This window comes from Canis lupus, chromosome X (genome assembly GCF_048164855.1).
Source record: "Canis lupus baileyi chromosome X, mCanLup2.hap1, whole genome shotgun sequence".
Classification (NCBI taxonomy): domain Eukaryota; kingdom Metazoa; phylum Chordata; class Mammalia; order Carnivora; family Canidae; genus Canis; species Canis lupus.
This window is the reverse complement of record NC_132876.1, coordinates 799,456-819,215: the sequence shown is the minus strand read 5'-3', so window position 1 is coordinate 819,215 and position 19,760 is coordinate 799,456. Positions and strand designations below refer to the sequence as shown.

Here is a 19,760-nt window from a genome sequence, read left to right as displayed (position 1 = left end):
ATCTGCTGATGCTTTCTCTCTGCCAGACAGCAGAATGTGGAAACAACAGCTGGCATGTACTTTACGCCACAAACTACGGTAACTTACTTTAATGCAGCTGCTATTCATGTCTTCATTTTACAGGTGATGTAATTGAAGCACAGAGAAGTCTGGCAACTTGGCCAAGGTCACAGAGTTTGCAAGTGCTAGCAGCTCAACCCATGTAATCTGGCTCCATAAGTCCTGCTCCAAACTTCTTATTTATTTATTTATTTATATATTTTTTTTCTGCTCCAAACTTCTATGTTCTACTTGCACGTGCTGGGTACGTGGGATTGAAAAATACATGAAATTAATATCATCCATACTTGTCACACATGAGTAGCTCATACAACACGTGATAAGGTAAAACCAGTGCTGTGCACAAAGGGAAAGTAAGCAGGGGAAGGGGAAGAAGGGATGTGGCAGATTGCAATTTCATTTGATTGTATTATTTTTTTGAAGTTTGTTTATTCATTCATTCATTCATTCATTCATTCCCAGAGAGACAGAGAGACAGAGGCAGAGACCCAGGCAGAGGGAGAAGCAGGCCCCAAGCAGGGAGCGGGACGTGGGAGTCGATCCCGGGACTCCAGGGTCACACCCTGGGCTGAAGGCAGCGCTAAACCACTGAGCCCCCCGCGCTGCCCCAGGTTGCAATTTTAAAGGACGGTCGTGAAAAGTGTCAGCGAGAAGGGCGCGCTTCAGCAAAAGTTTGCCTTCCCCACTGAGGGCAATAGGGAGTCATGGTAGGTTTTTGAATAGAGGAGGGCTGTGATGGGAATGACCTTTTATTGTTTTTTTTTAAAGATTTTATCTATTTATTCCTGAGAGACCCAGAGAGAGGCAGGGACACTGCCAGAGGGAGAAGCAGGCTCCGTGTGGGGAGTCCCATGCGGGACTGGATCCCGGGACCCCGGGGTCACACTCCGAGCCAAAGGCAGACACTCAAGCGCTGAGCCACCAGGCATCCCTGAACGGGAGAAAATATTTGAAAACCACACATATGGATATATGAGTAATTCATACAAACCAATAACCCACCCCCCCCCCAAATAGTCCAAATAAAAATTGGCAGAGAATAAAGGGGAAGGGAGAAAAAATGAGTGGGAAATATCAGAAAGGGAGACAGAGCATGAAGACTCCTAACTCTGGGAAACGAACTAGGGGTGGTGGAAGGGGAGGAGGGCGGGGGGTGGGGGTGAAGGGGTGACGGGCACTAGCGGGGGCACCTGGCGGGATGAGCACTGGGTGTTATTCTGTATGATGGCAAATTGAACACCAATAAAAAATAAATTTATAAAAAAAAATTGGCAGCGTAACGCCATAGAATTAGGGGCCAAGCTTTTGGAACGGTGAACTGGCCATTAACTGGGCTCGTGTGGGGGCAGGAGTGGTTTAGGAGTGGGGCTCACACGCGGTGCAGGCAGGGAAGCTGCTTTCAAAGCGCTTCTTACGTATTGTAATTGCAGTGGTTCCGCCGCGTCTTTGTCCGCCGTGCGGAAGCGGCGTGGACACAGCCCTGGAAAGTACGTGCTCGACGCTCCGCGAGCTGCCGCGCCGAGGCGGGCGGGCTCTTCCCACAGCCATGGGGCCCCCGGGCCTTACTGGGCAGCCGCCTCCGCCGAGCTCCCCCGTGGGCGCCGCCCCCCGCGCACGCGCGCCGGCGGCCCTCCGGGGCGGGGCTGCGGAGCCTTGTGACGCAACGCGCGGCCGGGGGGCGGGGCCCGAGGCGCCCAGCCCGCCCTCTTCCGCTGCGGCCGTGGGAATGGAAACATCTGCCCCACGTGCCGGAAGCCAGCTTGCGGCGATGACGGCGCGCCGCTCCGCGTCCTACCGCGCCGAAGCCCCGCGGGTGTCATCGCGAGACGGGCTCGCCGACATGGCCGCGTCCAGTCAAGGTAAGGGCGGGCGCGCGCAGCGCCGGCGCCGCGGGGAGCCGCCTTTCTCAGCTCCGGAAGGGGAAGGGCTCCGCGTTCGCGGGTCCCGGCGGAGCCTCCCCGGGAGTCCGGGCGGCGCCTGGGCGGAGAGGGCGCCCCGGGCTCGCCCCTGACCCCGCCGCCCCCCGGATCCGGCCAAGGTCAGGCGCCGGGCGGGGACCGAGCGGCCCCGGAGTGTTGGCTCGGGTCGGGCGCGGTCGGCCTTCCGGCGCCGCCCCGAGCGGCGCGAGCCCGGAGACGTGCCGTTCCCGTGGTCCGCGGCGCCTGGCGCGCTCACAGCAAGGCGGCGTCTTTGACCCCGGGCCGGCCTCGTTCTGTGCGCAAAGGAGCCTCCTCTTCGCTACTGATGGTTTTGAAAGACTAATACGCATGGAGTCGTACTTTTTGGGTTGGTTTTGTATTTATTTACTCCGCGCGAAGGAACATTCCCTATAATAAAATACACAGAGCAGCGGGACTTTGAGTCATGCTTCTTACTCTGCTGATCACCCTGCTTCAGGTTCTACTCAATTCAGTGCTGCTTCGCGAGATCTCGTTGCCCAACGCAGCCACCATGGAAACCCGAGTATATAAACATAAAATTACATGGATTATGTTCAAAACAAAGGCAGTGGAGGTATTCAGAATTCACCACTTGCTCATTATTCGCTACTGTTCACTGTTATCCATGCTCTTGACGTGATTTACGTGTATTGCGTCGATGTGATGGAAATGACAGTATGGTATGTTACTGTGCATCTCTCTCCAACCCTGGGTGCACTGATGTCACAGTTCCATGATGTCACAGTTCCATGATGTCACACTCAGGGAGACTGAATGCATCGTGCAAATTGATGTACACTGCAGATGACCCCCAGCTGGTTGTTCAACACTGGCACCCCCACCGAATTGACGTGATTAAGGGATTGGAGTGCACAATGATTATTTTCCTGCAGACCACACTGCTGTCATTCACCTAAAATATAGAGGTTGATTAGATATTTGCTCCTAGGAAATGGTTGTGAGAGAACTTTGAGGTCGGCATCGTGAATTTTGATCTTTATCATAGTGATGATCACGTAATCCTGTGGTCATTTATTTTGTGGACTCATAAGCAAGACTAACGACTCTGCTCTACATACTGGTTTACACAATTTGTTCAATGACTAAATGAAGTTGAATGAACCAAAGGCCTCTGATTTTATCCCTCTTTTGGCTGGAGCCTCCTATTGAGCTGAGGGGCCTGGTAAAATTATATTAAAACAAAACTCAGGGTCGCCTCGATTGCTTCATGGGACTCTTGGTTTCAGCTCAGGTGGCGATCTCAGGGTCGTGAGATCTATCCCCACGTGGGAATCCGCACGGGTTGGAGAGTCTGCTTCAGATTCTTTCCCCTTCCCCCCACCTGCAAAATAAATAAATCTTGTTTTTTAAAGACTTTATTTATTTGATAGAGAGAGACAGCATGCACAAGCAGGGGGAGCAGCAGAGGGAGAGGGAGAAGCAGAGGAAGAGGAAGAGCAGACTCCTCACTCAGCAGGGAGCCCAGTGGGATGCAGGTCTCAATCCCAGGACCCTGAGATCATGACCTGAGCTGAAAGTAGATACTTAACCAACTGAGCCACCCAGGCGCTCTAAAATTAATAGATGTTTTTTTTTTTTTTTAATTTTTATTTATTTATGATAGTCACAGAGAGAGAGAGAGAGGCAGAGACACAGGCAGAGGGAGAAGCAGGCTCCATGCATCGGGAGCCTGATGTGGGATTCGATCCTGGGTCTCCAGGATCGCGCCCTGGGCCAAAGGCAGGCGCCAAACCGCTGCGCCACCCAGGGATCCCAATAGATGTTTTTTTAAAAAAAAAACCCTCAAAACTCATTCTTGGTGTTTTTTTTTTTTTCGTTCTTGTTTTCAGTGATATTCTTTAACTCCGAGAGAATTTCTTCAACACAGCAGTAATGTTTTACTGTTCTTTTGTACTGGTATCTAATGTTACATTCAAAAGATACTTTTTATGTAACTATTTGTAAAAACATAGAAGACCTTGTTCCTCAAACATCCATATTTTGGTTCTGTTAAATTGGAATCTATGATCCATCTTGAATTATATTTTCTGTATGATCTAACTAGAGATCATAGCCTTTTATTTTTTTTTATTACAAATACCCAATAGTTCTAACAATTTTTTGAAACTGCTCTTTCCCTATTAAATTACCTTGATGCCATGTTATTGAAAATTGAATGACTATGTGTACATCTACTTGTGGACTCTGTATTCTCTCCCATTCATATATGTGTGTCAGTTCTACACTGTCCAACATGCTAGCTTTATAAGTCTTGTTGTGAGGGAGCTTTATTCCACTGTAGCTTTATAGGAAGTCTTGAAAGTCCTTGAACTTTGTTCTTTGCGGGGGGTTACATTTTATTTATATATTTATTTTAGAGAGACACAGAGCACAAGCATGTGAGCAGGTAGGTGAGGTGAAGGAGCAAGGGGGAAAGAATCCCAAGCAGGCTCGTCACCGAGCACAGAGCCCTCCCCGGGGCTGGATCTCACAACCCTGAGACCATGACCTAAGCTGAAACCAAGAGTCAGACACTTAAGTGACTGGGCCACCCAGGGGCCCCAAACTTTGTTCTTTTTTATTCCCCAAAATTGTTTTGATGCTTGTGACACATTGTATTATCCTAAACGATCACGACAATCTCTCTCAGTCTACTGGCTCTTTCCTCAGTGAGACGTTGACACCCCTCCCACTCAGTGATGGGGTCTATATATTCCCTCTTGAATCCGTGTGGGAATGTGTGACTGCTTCTACTGAACGTGGTGGAAGTAACACTACTTGGCTTCTGGGGCCAGGTGTTAAATAATGAACACAGCTTGTGCCTGGCCTTCAGTCTCCTTCACTCTCCAGTTTCTCGCTGCCTCCCTTGGGGACGCACCCTGCAGCCTAGGAGCATGCTAGAAGGAAGTCTGAATGAGCCCACATAGAGAGGCAGCCTGAACATATGTTGGGGATGATTCCAGGTCTTTGACCTGTAAGTCTTCCAGCTGAATCCGCAGACTTCACGGAATAGGGATGGACTGTAATGCCATATCCCGTTGGAATCCTGAGCCACGGAGTCCAAGAGCATAATAAATGATTGCTTGGCTCCATGAAGTTTTGGGGCGATTTGCCATCATCGCTGGGAACACTATTCTAGGTAGGCCTTCGCATCTCCATATACATTTTAGAACCAGCTTGTCGGTTTCTAGATAAAGACCTCCTTTTTGACCCGGACGGCATGAAGTCTGTAGCTGGATACGGGGACAATGAATGTCTTAAAAATACTGCCTTGCAAGAGAAAGTATGTAACTCCATTAATTTCAGTCATCTTCCCTCTCTGCGGTGTTTTGTTTACAGTGGAGAGGTTTTGTGCATCATTCTTTAAATTTATCCCTACATTGTCTTCCCACAGGGAAAGGGATCAGACATCTTGTTGACTCTTTTTCCTTTCTTGGGCAATCACTTAACCTCTGAGCCTCCATTTCTTAATTATAAAGTGGGGATAATAAATAGTACCTTGTTTTGTACCTACTATGTTCTGTAGATTTAATTAGGTATACATGTTTATTGCTTAGCACATTGCCTGGTAAATAGTAACAGCTCAATTAAACATTACTTTCTATCTTTATTATCAGTGGAGATCCATATAGTAGTAAGAATTTGTGGGCTAAATGGTATTGAGATATTTACTCTTGAGAAGGAGACACAAATGAAGAAAATCCATTTCATTTAGGATATGTTATTATTACTGTCAGGTTTTTGTACATCCATTGCTTGTTTTTAAATTTGAGAGAAAAACCCGGAGTACTAATTCTAAATTGTCCACTTATTTTTTTTCTAAGATAGGTATTATTTGTTGATTTTAGAAGTTGCTAGCCACAATTTCAGAGTTATTTTGCCATTTGAAATAAAATGATACTTGCAGGTTCTTCAATACCCATTTCCTTAAAATTCTCTTATTCTGATTAAGAATTGTGATTCATTATAAATCTAAGTATTTTCTTATTCAGTATCTCAATTCTTGTAGGAAACTTTGAGGGAAAATTGGAGTCACTGGACCTTGCAGAATTTGCTAAAAAGCAGCCATGGTGGCGCAAGCTGTTTGGGCAGGAATCTGGGCCCTCAGCTGAAAAATATAGCGTGGCAACGCAGCTGTTAATTGGAGGTGTCACTGGATGGTAAGTGATAAGAAAGAATGTCTAGTGTCTTTTTTTTTTTGCCTTATTTAGTATTGCAGTTACAGGAACCATCTCCTTAACTAATGAGAACATGTTGACTTCTGTGCAATTGATCACTTCATGTGTGGCATTCACCTAAACATAGTGTCTATTATATGCCAGGCTCTATTTTGAGTATTTATATATTTCATTTCCTTCTCACAACAACTCTGAAATTGGTACTGGTATTGTGTATCCTCATTTTTCTTCCAGTTTCATTGAAAAATAAATACACATCACTGTATAAGTTTAAGGTATACTGCATGATGGTTTGATTTATGTATGTTGTGAAATGGTTACCACAGTAGGGTTAGTGAACATTCATCATGTCATACACATACAATAAACAGAGAGGAAAATAATTTTCTTCTTGTGATGAGAACTCTCAGCATCTACTCTCCTAAGCATTTTCATAACATTGTACATTACCTCCCTAATACTTACTTCTAAGTGGAGGTTTGTACCTTTTGACCACCTTCATCCAATTTCTGCTAACCCAACCCCGTGCCTCCAGTAACCACAAGTTTGATCACTTTTCTATGAGGTTTGTGTTTGTTTGTTTTAGATTGTGTGTGTGTGTGTGTGTGTGTGTGTGTATATATATATGAGATCATATAGTATTTGTCTGTCTTTGACTTCCCTCACTCAGCATAATGTCCTCAAGAGCAATCCATGTTGTCACAAATGGTAGGATTTTGTTTTTTATGGCTGAATAGTATTACATTGTGTGTGTGCTCTGTGTGTGTATATGTCCTGTTTATCCGTTCATCCATTGATGAACGTTTAGGTTGTTTCCATTACTTGGCTGTTGTAAATAGTGCTGCAGTGAATGTGGGGGTGCAGACATCTTTTTGAATTAGATTAGATTTTTATTTCCTTTAGATACATATTCCCTGAGGTGGAATTGCCAGATCCTATTCTAGTTCTACATCTTACTTTTTGAGGCACCTCCATATCATTCTCCACAATGGCTGTACTAATTTATAGCTCCGCTAAGAGTATACAAGCGTTCGCTTTTCTCTACATTGAGAGATAGAGAATACAAATAACACAAATATCTTAGTATTTAATAGATATTTCCTTCTCACAACAACTCGGAAATTAGCACTGTAATTGTTCTCATAGGAACTAAGGCTCAATAGGCCCGGGGCCACATAGCTAGGAAGTGGTATAACTAGGAGCTAGCCACTTACTAGCCATGTCACAGGATAACTTCCTCAATGTGACACAGCTTATGGCTTCATTTGTCATAAATTCAAAAAGTTTAATAGCAAATTTAGTCAGGAATATATAATACATCAATATCATCTCTACTTTTTATATTTAGAAATGTTGGGGATCCCTGGGTGGTTCAGCGGTTTGGCACCTGCCTTTAGCCCAGGGCATGATCCTGGAGACCCGGGATCGAGTCCCGCATCGGGCTCCCTGCATGGAGCCTGCTTCTCCTCTGTGTCTCTACCTCTCTCTCTCTCTGTGTCTCTCATGAATAAATAAATAAAATCTTAAAAAAAATGTTATTGTACAAGATAATATAAATACAGAACAGTACGTATGATATGTGTACGTTCTGATGAATACATATAGAGCAAACACCTATGTAACAACTGCTCAGGTTTAAAACGTGACTAGCACCCCAAAAACTCTAGAGATCAGTGCTACACTTATTGTCATGCAGTTATTTCTTTGCTTTTCTATGTGATTTTAACACCAATCTTATCAGTGTATAATATACTGTAGTTTAAAAAATATATATACTGTAGTTTATCTGCTTTTGAACTTTAAATAAATAAAATCATGTGTATTCTTGAATCTTGCCTTTTTGATCAGCTTGTTTTGTGTGTAGTTGTAGTTTCTTTGTTTTCTTTCATATATACAATTCCATTGCGTGAACATACCACAGTATTTTTTTTAAAGATTTATTTATTTATCACAGAGAGAGAGAGAAAGGCAGAGACACAGGAGGAGGGAGAGGCAGGCTCCATGCGGGGAGCCCGACGTGGGACTCTATCCCAGGTCTCCAGGATCATGCCCTGGGCCAAAGGCAGGCGCCAAACTGCTGAGCCACCCAGGGATCCCCCCACAGTATTTTTATCTAGGTGATGACTGACATTTGAGTTGATTCAGTGTTTGGCTAAATAGTGCTGATATGAACACTCTGTCTAAATTTCCTGGTGTGTATATATGCATTTTTAAAAAAGATTTTATTTATTTATTCATGAGAGACAGAGAGAGAGAGAGGCAGAGACACGGGCAGAGGGAGAAGCAGGCTCCATTCAAGGAGCCTGACGTGGGACTCAATCCTGGGGCTCCAGGATCAGGCCCTGGGCTGAAGGCGGCGCTACACCGCTGAGCCACCCGGGCTGCCCTATATGCATATTTTGGATGGTCTATACCTAGGAGTGGAATTACTAGGTCATGGGATATAAGTACATTCGGCTTTGCTGGGTAATGTCAGAGTGCTATCCAGAAGGGACTGTGACACTTTACCCTCCCAGCAACAAGGATTGGGAGTTCTCATGCTCTCCAGTCTTGTAAGCACTTGATACTGCCAGACTGAGATTTTTGCAGTACCTCACATGGTTTTCACTTATATTTCCCTATGTAGTGGTGACATTGAGTAACTTTTACATATGCTTCTTGACCGTTTTGGATCTCTTCTTTGATAAAGTCTCATTTTAATCTTTTGTGATTTTTCTCTTAAGTTGTCATCCCTTTTTGAATGCCTGGGTGGCTCAGTTGGTTAAACGTCTGCCTTCGGCTCAGGTCATGGTCTCAGGGTCCTGGGATCAAGTCCTGCATTGGGCACCCTGCTCAGTGGGGAGCCTGCTTCTCCCTCTCCCTCTGCTGCTGCTCCCCATGCTCAGCCTTGCTCTCTTGCACTCACATGTGCTCTCTCTCTCAAATAAATAAATAAAATCTTAAAAAAATAAAGCATACAATTTGATGAATTTTGACATATGCACACCAGTAAATCACCACAATCAAGGTATTGGACCCATCCATCACTCTAAAAGCTGCTTTGTACCTCTCCATAATCCCTGTAATGCCCTCACCAACCACCGATCTGCATTCTATCATTATAGATTACTTTGCATCCTCTAGAATCATACATAAAAGGAATTATACGGTGTGTGTTCTTTTTTGTCTGACTGCTTTCTTTTGCTTAGCATACTAATTTTCAGGTTCATCTATGCTTTTTTTTTAATTAGTAGTTCATTCCTTTTCATTGCTCAGTAGTAGTTCATTGTGTCGATGAACCATTTTGTTTATCCATTTACCTTTGATGAACCCTGGTTTGTTTCCACTTTGGGCTACAGCTGCTACAGACATTTGTGAACAAGTCTGTGTGAACATAGGCTCTCATTTCTGTTGCGTAAATGCCTAGGGATAGCATGGGTGGGGATTATAGGTGGGATGCTTTAATTTAAGAACCTGCCAGACACTTTTCTAAAATGCCTATACCATCTTATACCTCTACCAGCAGTGTGTGAGTGTTCCAGTAGCTCCACATCCTCACTAACACTTGGGCGCTATGCCTTTTTGATTACAACCATCCTGGTGGGTGTAAACTGGTAGCTCACTGTGGTTTTAATTTGTATTTCCCTAATGATTAATGATATTAGCATCTTTTCATGGGCTTATTTTTGCCATCCACATATCTTTGATGAGGAATCTGTTCAAGTCTTTTCTCCATATTGTTACTGGGATATTGGCTTTCTCATTACAGAGGCACAAGAGTTCTTTATATATTCCAGATACAAGTTTTATATCAGATTTGTGATTTGCAAATACATTCTTTTGCTCTGTGGCTTTGTAGTCTCTTAACAATAAAGAACAGAAGTTCTTAACCTTGAAATGTAATTTATCAACTTGTTTTTTTTCTAGCTCTAGCTTTTGGTTTAATGTCTGAGAATATTTTCCTAACCTAGGATCACTAAGATTTTCTTTTATGTTTTCTTCCAGAGAGTATTTAGGTTTAGATTTTTCATTAGGTCCATGATTCATTTTTATTTACTTTTTGTGTATGTTGCAAGGTAAGGAATCCAAGTTCTTGTTTGCATATGACATCTAATTATTCCCACATGGTTTGATGAATAGACATCCTGCTCTACACTGAATTGCTTTTGCACCTGTGTCAAAAATCGATTGACTATATGTCTGTTTCTGAACTTTGTTTTATTTTATTTTATTTTTGAACTTTGTTTTCAAGCTTTTTATTTTTAAGTGATCTCTATCCCCAGCATGGAGCTCAAAACTCATGACCCTGAGAACAAGGGTCACGTGCTCTTCCGACTGAGCCACTGTACTCCTGTTTCTGAATTCTTTAGGGTTTTTTTTTTAAGTATTTTTATTTTTTTAAGTAGGCTCCATGCCCAGTGTGGAGCCAAATGTGGGGCTTAAACCCACAACCCTGAGATCAAGACTTGAGCTGGGATCAAGAGTCAGATACTTAACCAACTGAGCCACCCAGGTGCCCCTGCAGTTTTTGTTAGTGGATTTGTCAGTCTTTGTGCTTAGTATCACACTGTTTTGATCACTGTTACTCTATAATAAGTCATGAAATCAGATAAATCTTATACCTTTGTTCTTTTTCAAAGTCGATTTGACTATTCTGGGTTCACAGCATTCTCATACAAATTTTAGAATAAGCTTGCTGCCAATTCCAATAAAAACCTGATGAGATTTTGATTAGGATTTCATTGATCCATAAACCATGTTTAGGTTTCTTTTAAGTATTCTCAGCAATTTTTTATAGGTCTTGCATATCTTATTTTTGATATTATTGTAAATGATATTTTTAAATTTCAGTTTCTAATTGTTCATTACTCATATATAGAAACACAATTGAGGTTTGTATATTCCTCTTTTATACCGCGATCTTGCCAGAGTCCCTTACTAGTTTGCAGAGTTTGGCGGTCCATTCATTCTTGCCAATTTCCTAGGGGGATATTTGCCTTTATGCTTTTCCCCCTTGAGCTCCACTATGTAGCTGGAGTCCTCTTTTAAAAGTGCACCCTGAAAGTTTTAAGGGATTTTCCCAAGACCACAAAATTAGTAAGTGGTAGAGACAAGATTTGAATCAGGGTCTTTCTGAGTTCAGAGCCTCTGCTCTCTGCTTGGCGAATCATCCGACAGTAAGTAAGATCTGAACATTGTTAGAAGTGCATGGTCATGTGTATTTGACAGCCTGTCAACTTGTCTGACGTTGGTTTGGTTTTTGTAGGTGCACGGGTTTCATATTCCAGAAGGTTGGAAAGTTGGCTGCAACAGCTGTAGGAGGTGGATTTTTTCTCCTTCAGGTTCGTATGCAAAATATTCCTAGATGTTTGGAAATCCCCCTTGCCCGTTAGGAGTGTGGTTTGAGGAGCTATAATACAGGCTTGGCGGTATTACACTAGAATAGCCTTTGCACTTATTTTCAGTGCACTATTTGAAATGCCGGTGACCATTTGAATCAAACTGCATCAGTTCAATCAGTCACATTTTGTTCTATCATCTATAACATGGGGACATAGTACATATTCCTATGATAGCTCCCTTACAGGGTCTTTAAGACCAGTTGAAATATTAAGTATGATTCCACAAATACGAAGTGTACTGCATGTACAAGTGCCCTGTGATACGATTTATTTGACAGAGGGGACATCGATCCCAGAGCACTCAGAAATGAGGACTAAATGACAGTCCAGTCCAATGTCCTCTCTTGTCCTCTCGGCCCAGAGTTTATTTCAGGACTACTAGATACAGTTCTCTGAGGCCGCACTGTAGTATTGCTTTGCAAACTTGACTCCACGTTGGAATCACCTAAGGAGTTTTACAAAACAGTAACGCTTGGAGCCCGCCGCATCCCCCTCCCCACCTGATGTCTTAGGTGGAAGGTGTGCTTGCACATCTAAGTATTTTTAAACTCGAGGTGATTCTAACGTGGAGCAGAGTTTGAGAAGCACTGCTCTGTAGGAGCCATAATTCATTGAATTGTGCCACAGTCTCCCAACTCCTAGGCCTTGGTCTCCTCCTACAGTTGACAGCCTTCCTTTTAGCGGGGTAGTGCTACCTCTGAACCGCAGGTGGAGTGGGTTTCCCAGGTGGGTCAGGGGAAAGTTCATTGTGTGCGAGGAGAAGGCTGGTGACTGGCAGCCGGGGCAGTGCCCAGGGCTGGGGCGAGTTGGGTATCCTATTGCCACACAACAAATTCCCGCAAACCCTAGTGCTCGAAATAACCGTCATTTAATCACTTCTCACAGTTTGTGTGGGTCAGGAATTTGGGGAGGGAAGGGTGGGTGCCTGTGGCTGCAGGTGTCATGCAGTTGCAGGCAGGAGGTGGTGGAGCTGTGTAAGCAGAGCAGGCTGGGGCAGGTCTGGGCCTCTCTCTGTCTCTCGGGGTGGGGGCGGTCAGACTCCCTGCAAGGCGAGGGCCCCCCCGCCACCTTTCCCTCGCCTTCCTCTCAGCCCTTCGGGCACAAGTGCAGTGGCGGCTGTGTCGCCAGCAGACCCGCAGTCAGTCCTCTATCTCTGTGCTTTTCTCTGCAGCCTGCTCCAGGTTTGTCTTTGTATGTATCTTCATGTGGCTTTGAAATATCTTTTTTTCTTTCACCTTAAACTTTTTTCACTTGACATTTAATTGACACACAACATTAGTTGGAGTACAGCGTAGTGTTTCAGTATTTATAGGCGGTACAAAGGTCTGCGCCTGAGTGTACCCTCCGTTTCTTCGGGGGCCCTGTCTGACGGAAGCAGTCGGTACTGCAAGAGTCCCCAGTGGGATTCTGGGATTGCATGAGTCAGATAACCGGGGAGGACAGGGATGTCTCCTTGCTAGGGGAGGTGGGCAGGACGCGGGGAGTCAGTGCTGTGTCCTCATGCTGTTGGTCACCAGAGGGATGAAGGTGAGGCCTGCTGTCATTGATGTGGGGATCCAGTTTCCTTTCTTTCATACTCATAATTGTCTTCCTTTCCTCAATATTTATAGTGTGGCAGTTGTCACAGATTAACCCGTATATGGCTGGTTTTGATTCTAGTTTCTCTATTCTGTTTCACTGGTCAACTTCCAATGTTTACTAAGGCTGGACAGTTGGTGACAGATGTTCTTCCCCACGCCCTTCGGGAGTGCTGTGGCTGCTTTTATGCTTTTAGCTTGTCCATGTACATTTTATTTATTTTTTGTCCATATACATTTTAGAACAGGTTTGTTGATTATTTTCAAAAGCTGTGTTAAAATTTTCATTGGAATTGCATGGGAGCCATATAGGTAAATGTGGGAAGAATCAATATCTTGAATGATGAATCATCTGTGAATACATGCTTTCTCTCCATTTATTTAGGTCTTCATTGTCTTTCTGTAGACTTTACAATTTTTTTTTCTTATACATCTTCTACACCTGTGCCTTGGTTTCATTCCTAGATACCTTATGCCTTCACTTACACTGTGGCTTTCCTTGGCCACATACCCTCAGCCCCAAGCCAGTCTTCCAGTTGGACTCATAATGATACAACTCCTAATGTGGAACATCTTTTCTTTTTTTTTTGGGGGGGGGAACATCTTTTCATACACTTCCTTGCTGTCCACATACGTGTGTATTCAGGTCTTTGCCTATTTTTAAATTGGGTTATCTGTTTCTGTACTTTTTATTTTGTCCCATTAATCTGTGGGTCTGTCCCTTCTTCAGTATCCCACTGTCATCTTTTCTTTTTTTAATTGGATTCTTTTTTAAAAAATTTATTTATTTATTTATGATACTCACAGAGAGAGAGAGAGAGAGAGAGGCAGAGAGAGAGAGAGAGAGAGAGAGAGAGGGGCAGAGACATAGGCAGAGGGAGAAGCAGGCTCCATGCACAGGGAGCCCGACGTGGGATTCGATCCCGGGTCTCCAGGATCGCGCCCTGGGCCAAAGGCAGGCGCTAAACCACTGTGCCACCCAGGGATCCCCCCACTGTCATCTTGATTGCTGTAGCATCATAGGAAATCCTAAAATCAGGCACTATGATACCTCCAACAGTGTTCTTTTTCAAAATTGTTTTGGCTGTTCTAGTTCTTTTGCCTTTCCATGCACATTTTATTTTTTTTTATTTTTTATTTTTTTAATTTTTTTTTTTATTTATTTATGATAGTTACAGAGAGAGAGAGAGAGGCAGAGACACAGGCAGAGGGAGAAGCAGGCTCCATGCACCAGGAGCCTGATGTGGGATTCGATCCCGGGTCTCCAGGATCGCGCCCTGGGCCAAAGGCAGGCGCCAAACCGCTGCGCCACCCAGGGATCCCCCATGCACATTTTAGAACCAGCTTGTTTCTATCTGCAGAGCATCTTGCCGGGGTTGGGATTGCAGGAACTTCATAGCTCAACTTGGAAAGAATTGGACATCATTTTGAGTCTTCATTTCCATATACAGGGCCTGTCTCTCCATTTATTTGTTCTTTAAATTCTTCACCATTTTGTGGGTTTCAGCATGCAGATTCTATATGATTTTTGTTTAGATTTCTATCCAGTATTTAATACTTTTACAGCTATAGTAAATCATGAATTTTATTTCCATTTCCAGTTGCTTTAATTGCTAGCAGAAACAATACAACTGATTTTGTATGTTGATCTTATGTTCTGCAACCTTGCTAAACTCACTTTTTTTTTTTGTTTTTTGGCAAATGAGGTAGTTTATTAGCCTAGCATTTGTTGCAATACTTCTTGTTGGCAGCTGCCAGCTGTCCAGCAGTTCTGGTCTTTTCCCACCATTTGCAGCCCCTCTAGGGGACCACGCTCTTGAAGCTTCTGCTGAATGGCTAGCAATGAGCCCATTTCTCTGACGTCTCCCATAGATCTTGGTCATTGGAGGCGACCCCAGCGCCACCCCAGAGATACAGATGCCGTGCTGTGGAAGCAGCTCGTGTATACAGCCAGTTCTCATCATAGGGAGCAAGCTGTTTATGCTTAGCCAGCTTGACAGTGTCCACTCATTCGCTCGGAAGCTGAACATCCTAGACATTTGACAAAGGCTCCAGAGCTCTGACAAACTCCTGTTGGCTCATGTCTTTCACAGTAACCCCAGGTATCATGCGGCCTCCGTGCTGCCAGCCTAAACTCAGTTTTTAGATGTAGGAGTTCTTGTTCGTTTTTTGGTTGGATTCTTTGAAATTATGTAGACAGACGTGTCTATGAATAGCAGCAGTTTGGCTCCTTCCTTTCTGATCTGGAGAAGAATCACACTTTTTATGAGTATTAATGTTTTGTTCATTACCTGTATTGCAAATATTTCCTCCAGCCTGGTTTGGGTGACTGATTAGTAGGTGGTGCCATTAACTAAAATAGACACTAGAAGAAGAGCAACAATGCAGGAAGAGATCAAAGAGAGAGAAGTCTCGGTTTTACATATTTTGAGAAATCCAGCTAGATGTGACTTACCAAAACTTCGGTGGAGAGAAGTGATATTGATGAAAGATTGATTGATGGGCTGTAGTGACTCTTTATTCCTTGGTTAACATTATTCCATCAGAAGACAACATACCCAGATCAGTTTGCTCCTATTCACACATTCTCATTGAAATTGTTTTCACTGAGTTTTACTTTGTGCCAAAGTGCCTGCTGTCTCCACGGAGGGAAGGGGGCATGCTCTAGACATATATTCGGATGTGTTTCTCTCAGCACCTCTTACATGAAGTTGCTCATGAGAAACCTCTGGAGCCATGTTCTAGAAGATTTCTTTCTGAGTCAACAGTGATTAAGTCGGCTATAACTTTGTCATGTTTCTTCACTTTACATCTTGACTTTCAATTCTGATTTTCTTTTTACCAATTTATATTTTTAAGCTAACTTAAAACTTTGTAGATGGGGATAAGGGTATAAATAAAGAGTAAAAGAATTGCCAACAGTCATTGAAGGCCAGTCTATTGATCCGGCGTCAGGCATAGAGCCTTGCGTGTTGGGTGGATACTGAGTACATGTGAACTGAATATCATTGTCATGCAGTGAGCTGGATGGCAAATGTCTCAAACAATGGAAAGTCAGAATGGTTTTTGATGATGTGCTTCAGTGATCAATCCTAAAGAACTGTGTTTATTATTTTTGGCTATCATCGTTGAAACTGTAGCTTGCAAACCATACTGGTTACATCAAGGTTGACTGGCAGCGAGTGGAGAAGGACATGAAGAAAGCCAAGGAGCAGCTGAAGATCCGTAAGAGCAGCCAGATACCTACGGAGGTCAAAAGCAAAGCAGAGGAGGTGAGTCTTGTTTTGTTCATCTGCAGTGTGAAAAGACTGTGGACAATGGGGTAGACGGAGCAGAATGTCAGCCGTGAATGGCATCTCTTCACCCTAGGAGGCAGTCTTTTAAAGCTGGGTGATTGAAGTGTTGGTGACTCTTATCAGGCAGTGATGTATGTAAATGACATGTTTATGAATGACTGTAAAATGAATGAATGATATGTTTACATATGTGGATTGGTCATGTCTGGAATCAGTCCTTGCAGCAAGTGAGATGTAGATGGTTTGAAGTCATACTTTGTCTCCATGCACACTCTTCTCTGAAATGTCCATCCTTTACACGCACACATAACTAGCAGGAATATGTAGCTCAGAGGTTTGCAACTTTTTTTTTTGTAAAGGACCGGATGATAAATGTTTCCAGCTTTGTAGGCCCTGGGGTCTCGGTCACAGCTACTGAACTCCACCGTGTATCATGAAAATAGGCATACACGGTATGTAGACAAGTGGGTGTGGCTGTGTTGCAGCGAAGCTTTATTTAAAAATGACAGCAGGCTGGATTTGGTTTTCAGGCTATAGTTTGCTGACCTCTGCTCTAACACGCGAAAACCAGGTTAGGTTATATAGGCTGGCCCTTGGAAGGGACAGAAGAAGTCCTTCCTTTTTAAAAGGATGTATTCTGGCACTTCTTGATTACCTTTGGAAATACATTAAATGTCCCAAAGAAATAAGTGCACCGAAGTGGGGAGAAGTAAAGTAGGATCGAGGTGTCAAAAAGGCACCTTGCACCTTCTAAGGCCTGGAGCAATGGTGTTCTGGATTCACAGAGAAAACAGATGGAATAACTGCAGATGATGGATTTAGAGGTAAATCGAAACAGGCCTTGTCCTTGAAATATTGCCAAATGATGGTAACAAAATAAAACAGGTTAAACCCATAAGGACCAAGAGAACAGGAGAAAAATACCACAGGAGAAGAAATGTCAGCAAGTTTTTAGAAGTTGAAAAGCAGATAGATGAGTGATGAATGACTTAGATTCGAAAATACTGAACAGGTAAGTCCACCTTGCCAGGCACATTACTGGCAGTCTCTGCAAGGAGGTGGGTGGTAGGCCAAAGCTGGTCCTTTGCCCAGAGTGGAAGGTGGCATCTCCAAGGGCCCAGGGGTGCAGAGAGTCCCTCCCAGTTCCATCCACTTGTCTCAAGGTCACGGTTATAAAAGTGACACTTTTTTCATTTTGCCAGAACTTGACTACTCACATGTATACAGAAGTAATGCACGACTGTTGAAAACTTCTTTAATGACATGGGAAGTATGTATAATAAACAGAATAAGGTTACTGTTCCATTAGAACTAACTGTTGAGGGCCGCCCGGGTGGCTCAGCGGTTGGGCGTCCGCCTTCGGCTCAGGGCGTGATCCCGAGGTCCTGGGATCAAGTCCCGCATTGGAGCCCACTTCTCCCTCTGCCTGTGTCTCTGCCTCTCTGTGTGTCTCTCATGATTAAATAAAATCTTAAGAAAAAGAAGAACTAACTGTTGAGTCACAGAGGGAACTTGTTATAAACTAGCCACAAGGTTTGGAATTGCTTTAATCCACAAATTTTTGTATTCCTATGCGTGGCCTGGCACCGTCACAGGCCCCAGGGATAGTGGCTGGTTCCTCCCGCCAAGCTTGGGGAGCCAGGGAATGAAGATGATGAATTCAGTGTTTAGCAATAAAAATCATCAGTAACTTCAGTGGCAGCAGTTCTGGGGTGGGGGTGGAATTGAAAGCCAAACTGTAACAAGTTGAGGAGTAGGAAGTAAGAAAGTAAAGATAATGAAAACAATAATTATTTCGGGATTTTGTATGATTTTCTTCATTCCTCCTGATGGTAGGTAGATGGCAAAAGGTGCTACGTCAAGTAGGGAAATGTGCGGCCCGGTGAAGGCAGAGGGCATGGAAGTGACGCAGGGAGTCCTAGGCATGGTGGGGTAAGGACGCCGGCGAGTCCCAGGAGAACGGGGTAGATTGGAGCAGGTCAGGGTGTGAGTGGCCTGTATGGTTGGGACATGGAGTTGCTGTACTCGAGTTTAAGAAATGGTTAGGCCAGGGTGCTGGACGTGTTGTCCGGTGAGGAGCGTCTAAGCTGATGGTTGTCCTTGGGGTGGAGGATGGACACAGAGACTTGGAGGAGAGACTTGCGAATGAGCAGCCTCGGTTGGGAAGCAGGTGTGGAGAGAACGAAGGAGTGACATCGGAAACGCAGTCGCCTCCGTAGCCGGTTTCTTGAACACGGCTTTACTCTTGCCCCGGAGCGTCCCCGTGAACTCTGTCCTTCCCTGTTCCTGAGACAGCACGCAGGCCGACTTCCTGGCTCTCTCACAGACAACTGAGGACAGAAGCCAAGGAGTTGCCTTGGCTTCTCCTCCTCGGCCGCCTATGGCCAGTCATCCAGTCAGAGTCCCATTTCGAAAACGTCTCTTGAATTCAGTTGCGTCAAACTAGCACCCCTGCCACTACCTGGAGCCAGAGACCCAGCGAGGGGGTTGTTGGGATCGCACAGGTGATAGAGATGTGAGTCGTAGTAATACTATCCCTGGCAAAGTAAGCCACTCGTGCTCTCTTCCGTTTCTAGGTCGTGTCATTTGTGAAGAAGAACGTTCTAGTGACTGGGGGATTTTTCGGAGGCTTTCTGCTTGGCATGGCATCCTAAGAAGGACAACTTCACTTTTGTGATTCCTGTTTTCTCCAGCCAGCTGCCTCTGCACTCCATCATAAGACGTCAGGTCTCTCCTGCTTCTCCTCTTTCTCCATGACTTCTGCCGTGGCGTATCCGAATGGCTCCTGTAGACATCTGTCGGTACAAGCTGACATGGCCCCGCTGTGAGCTTGGTGGCAACGGAAGAGCCCATAGGCGTTAGCTCTACTCCCTGCATACTCCCCACTTACTAACCTGTAGGTCAACAAAAACGTTCCTTTCCCCTCCCGTATAAGATGCGTAACAGAGCTTGGTACGCAAGATGGCTCACCTTGGAGGATGAGTGGATCCTCAAAGGTTGCCCTGAACTTGATTTGGGAAAAAAAAATCGCAAACGTATAGATACCTGATGTGCTGCATGGAAAGGAACTGAATACATTTGCCTTTAAGCATGAAAGACTTGGTATCTTGGTGTCTCCTTTCTTTTTTAGTTGGTTTTAGATTACAGAAAGAGAGTTGTTTATATACTTGCTGTAAGTATCCTGACAAAATGGCAGCATAAGCCCTAGCATCGAAAAATCTGAATATGGAATGAACTTGTGCTAAAGGTATATGTGTGCTGAGCTGAGGGTATTGTGTTTGGTGGGAAGGTCTTGAGGGAAACCAAGTATCATAGCTACGTCATCGGA

At 44.3% G+C, this 19,760-nt stretch overlaps 1 protein-coding gene across 1 annotated transcript; it reads left to right on the top strand.

The window, feature by feature from the left end:
- Window positions 1–1,758: 1,758 nt before the first annotated feature.
- On the top strand, window positions 1,759–19,528 carry FUNDC2 (FUN14 domain containing 2). The gene is made up of 5 exons (XM_072818169.1): window positions 1,759–1,919; window positions 6,010–6,160; window positions 11,424–11,499; window positions 16,277–16,408; window positions 19,009–19,528. Exons 1-5 carry the CDS (start codon window positions 1,787–1,789, stop codon window positions 19,084–19,086), a joined length of 570 nt encoding a protein of 189 aa, XP_072674270.1. The 5' UTR covers window positions 1,759–1,786; the 3' UTR covers window positions 19,087–19,528.
- The last annotated feature ends 232 nt before the right edge of the window (window positions 19,529–19,760 follow it).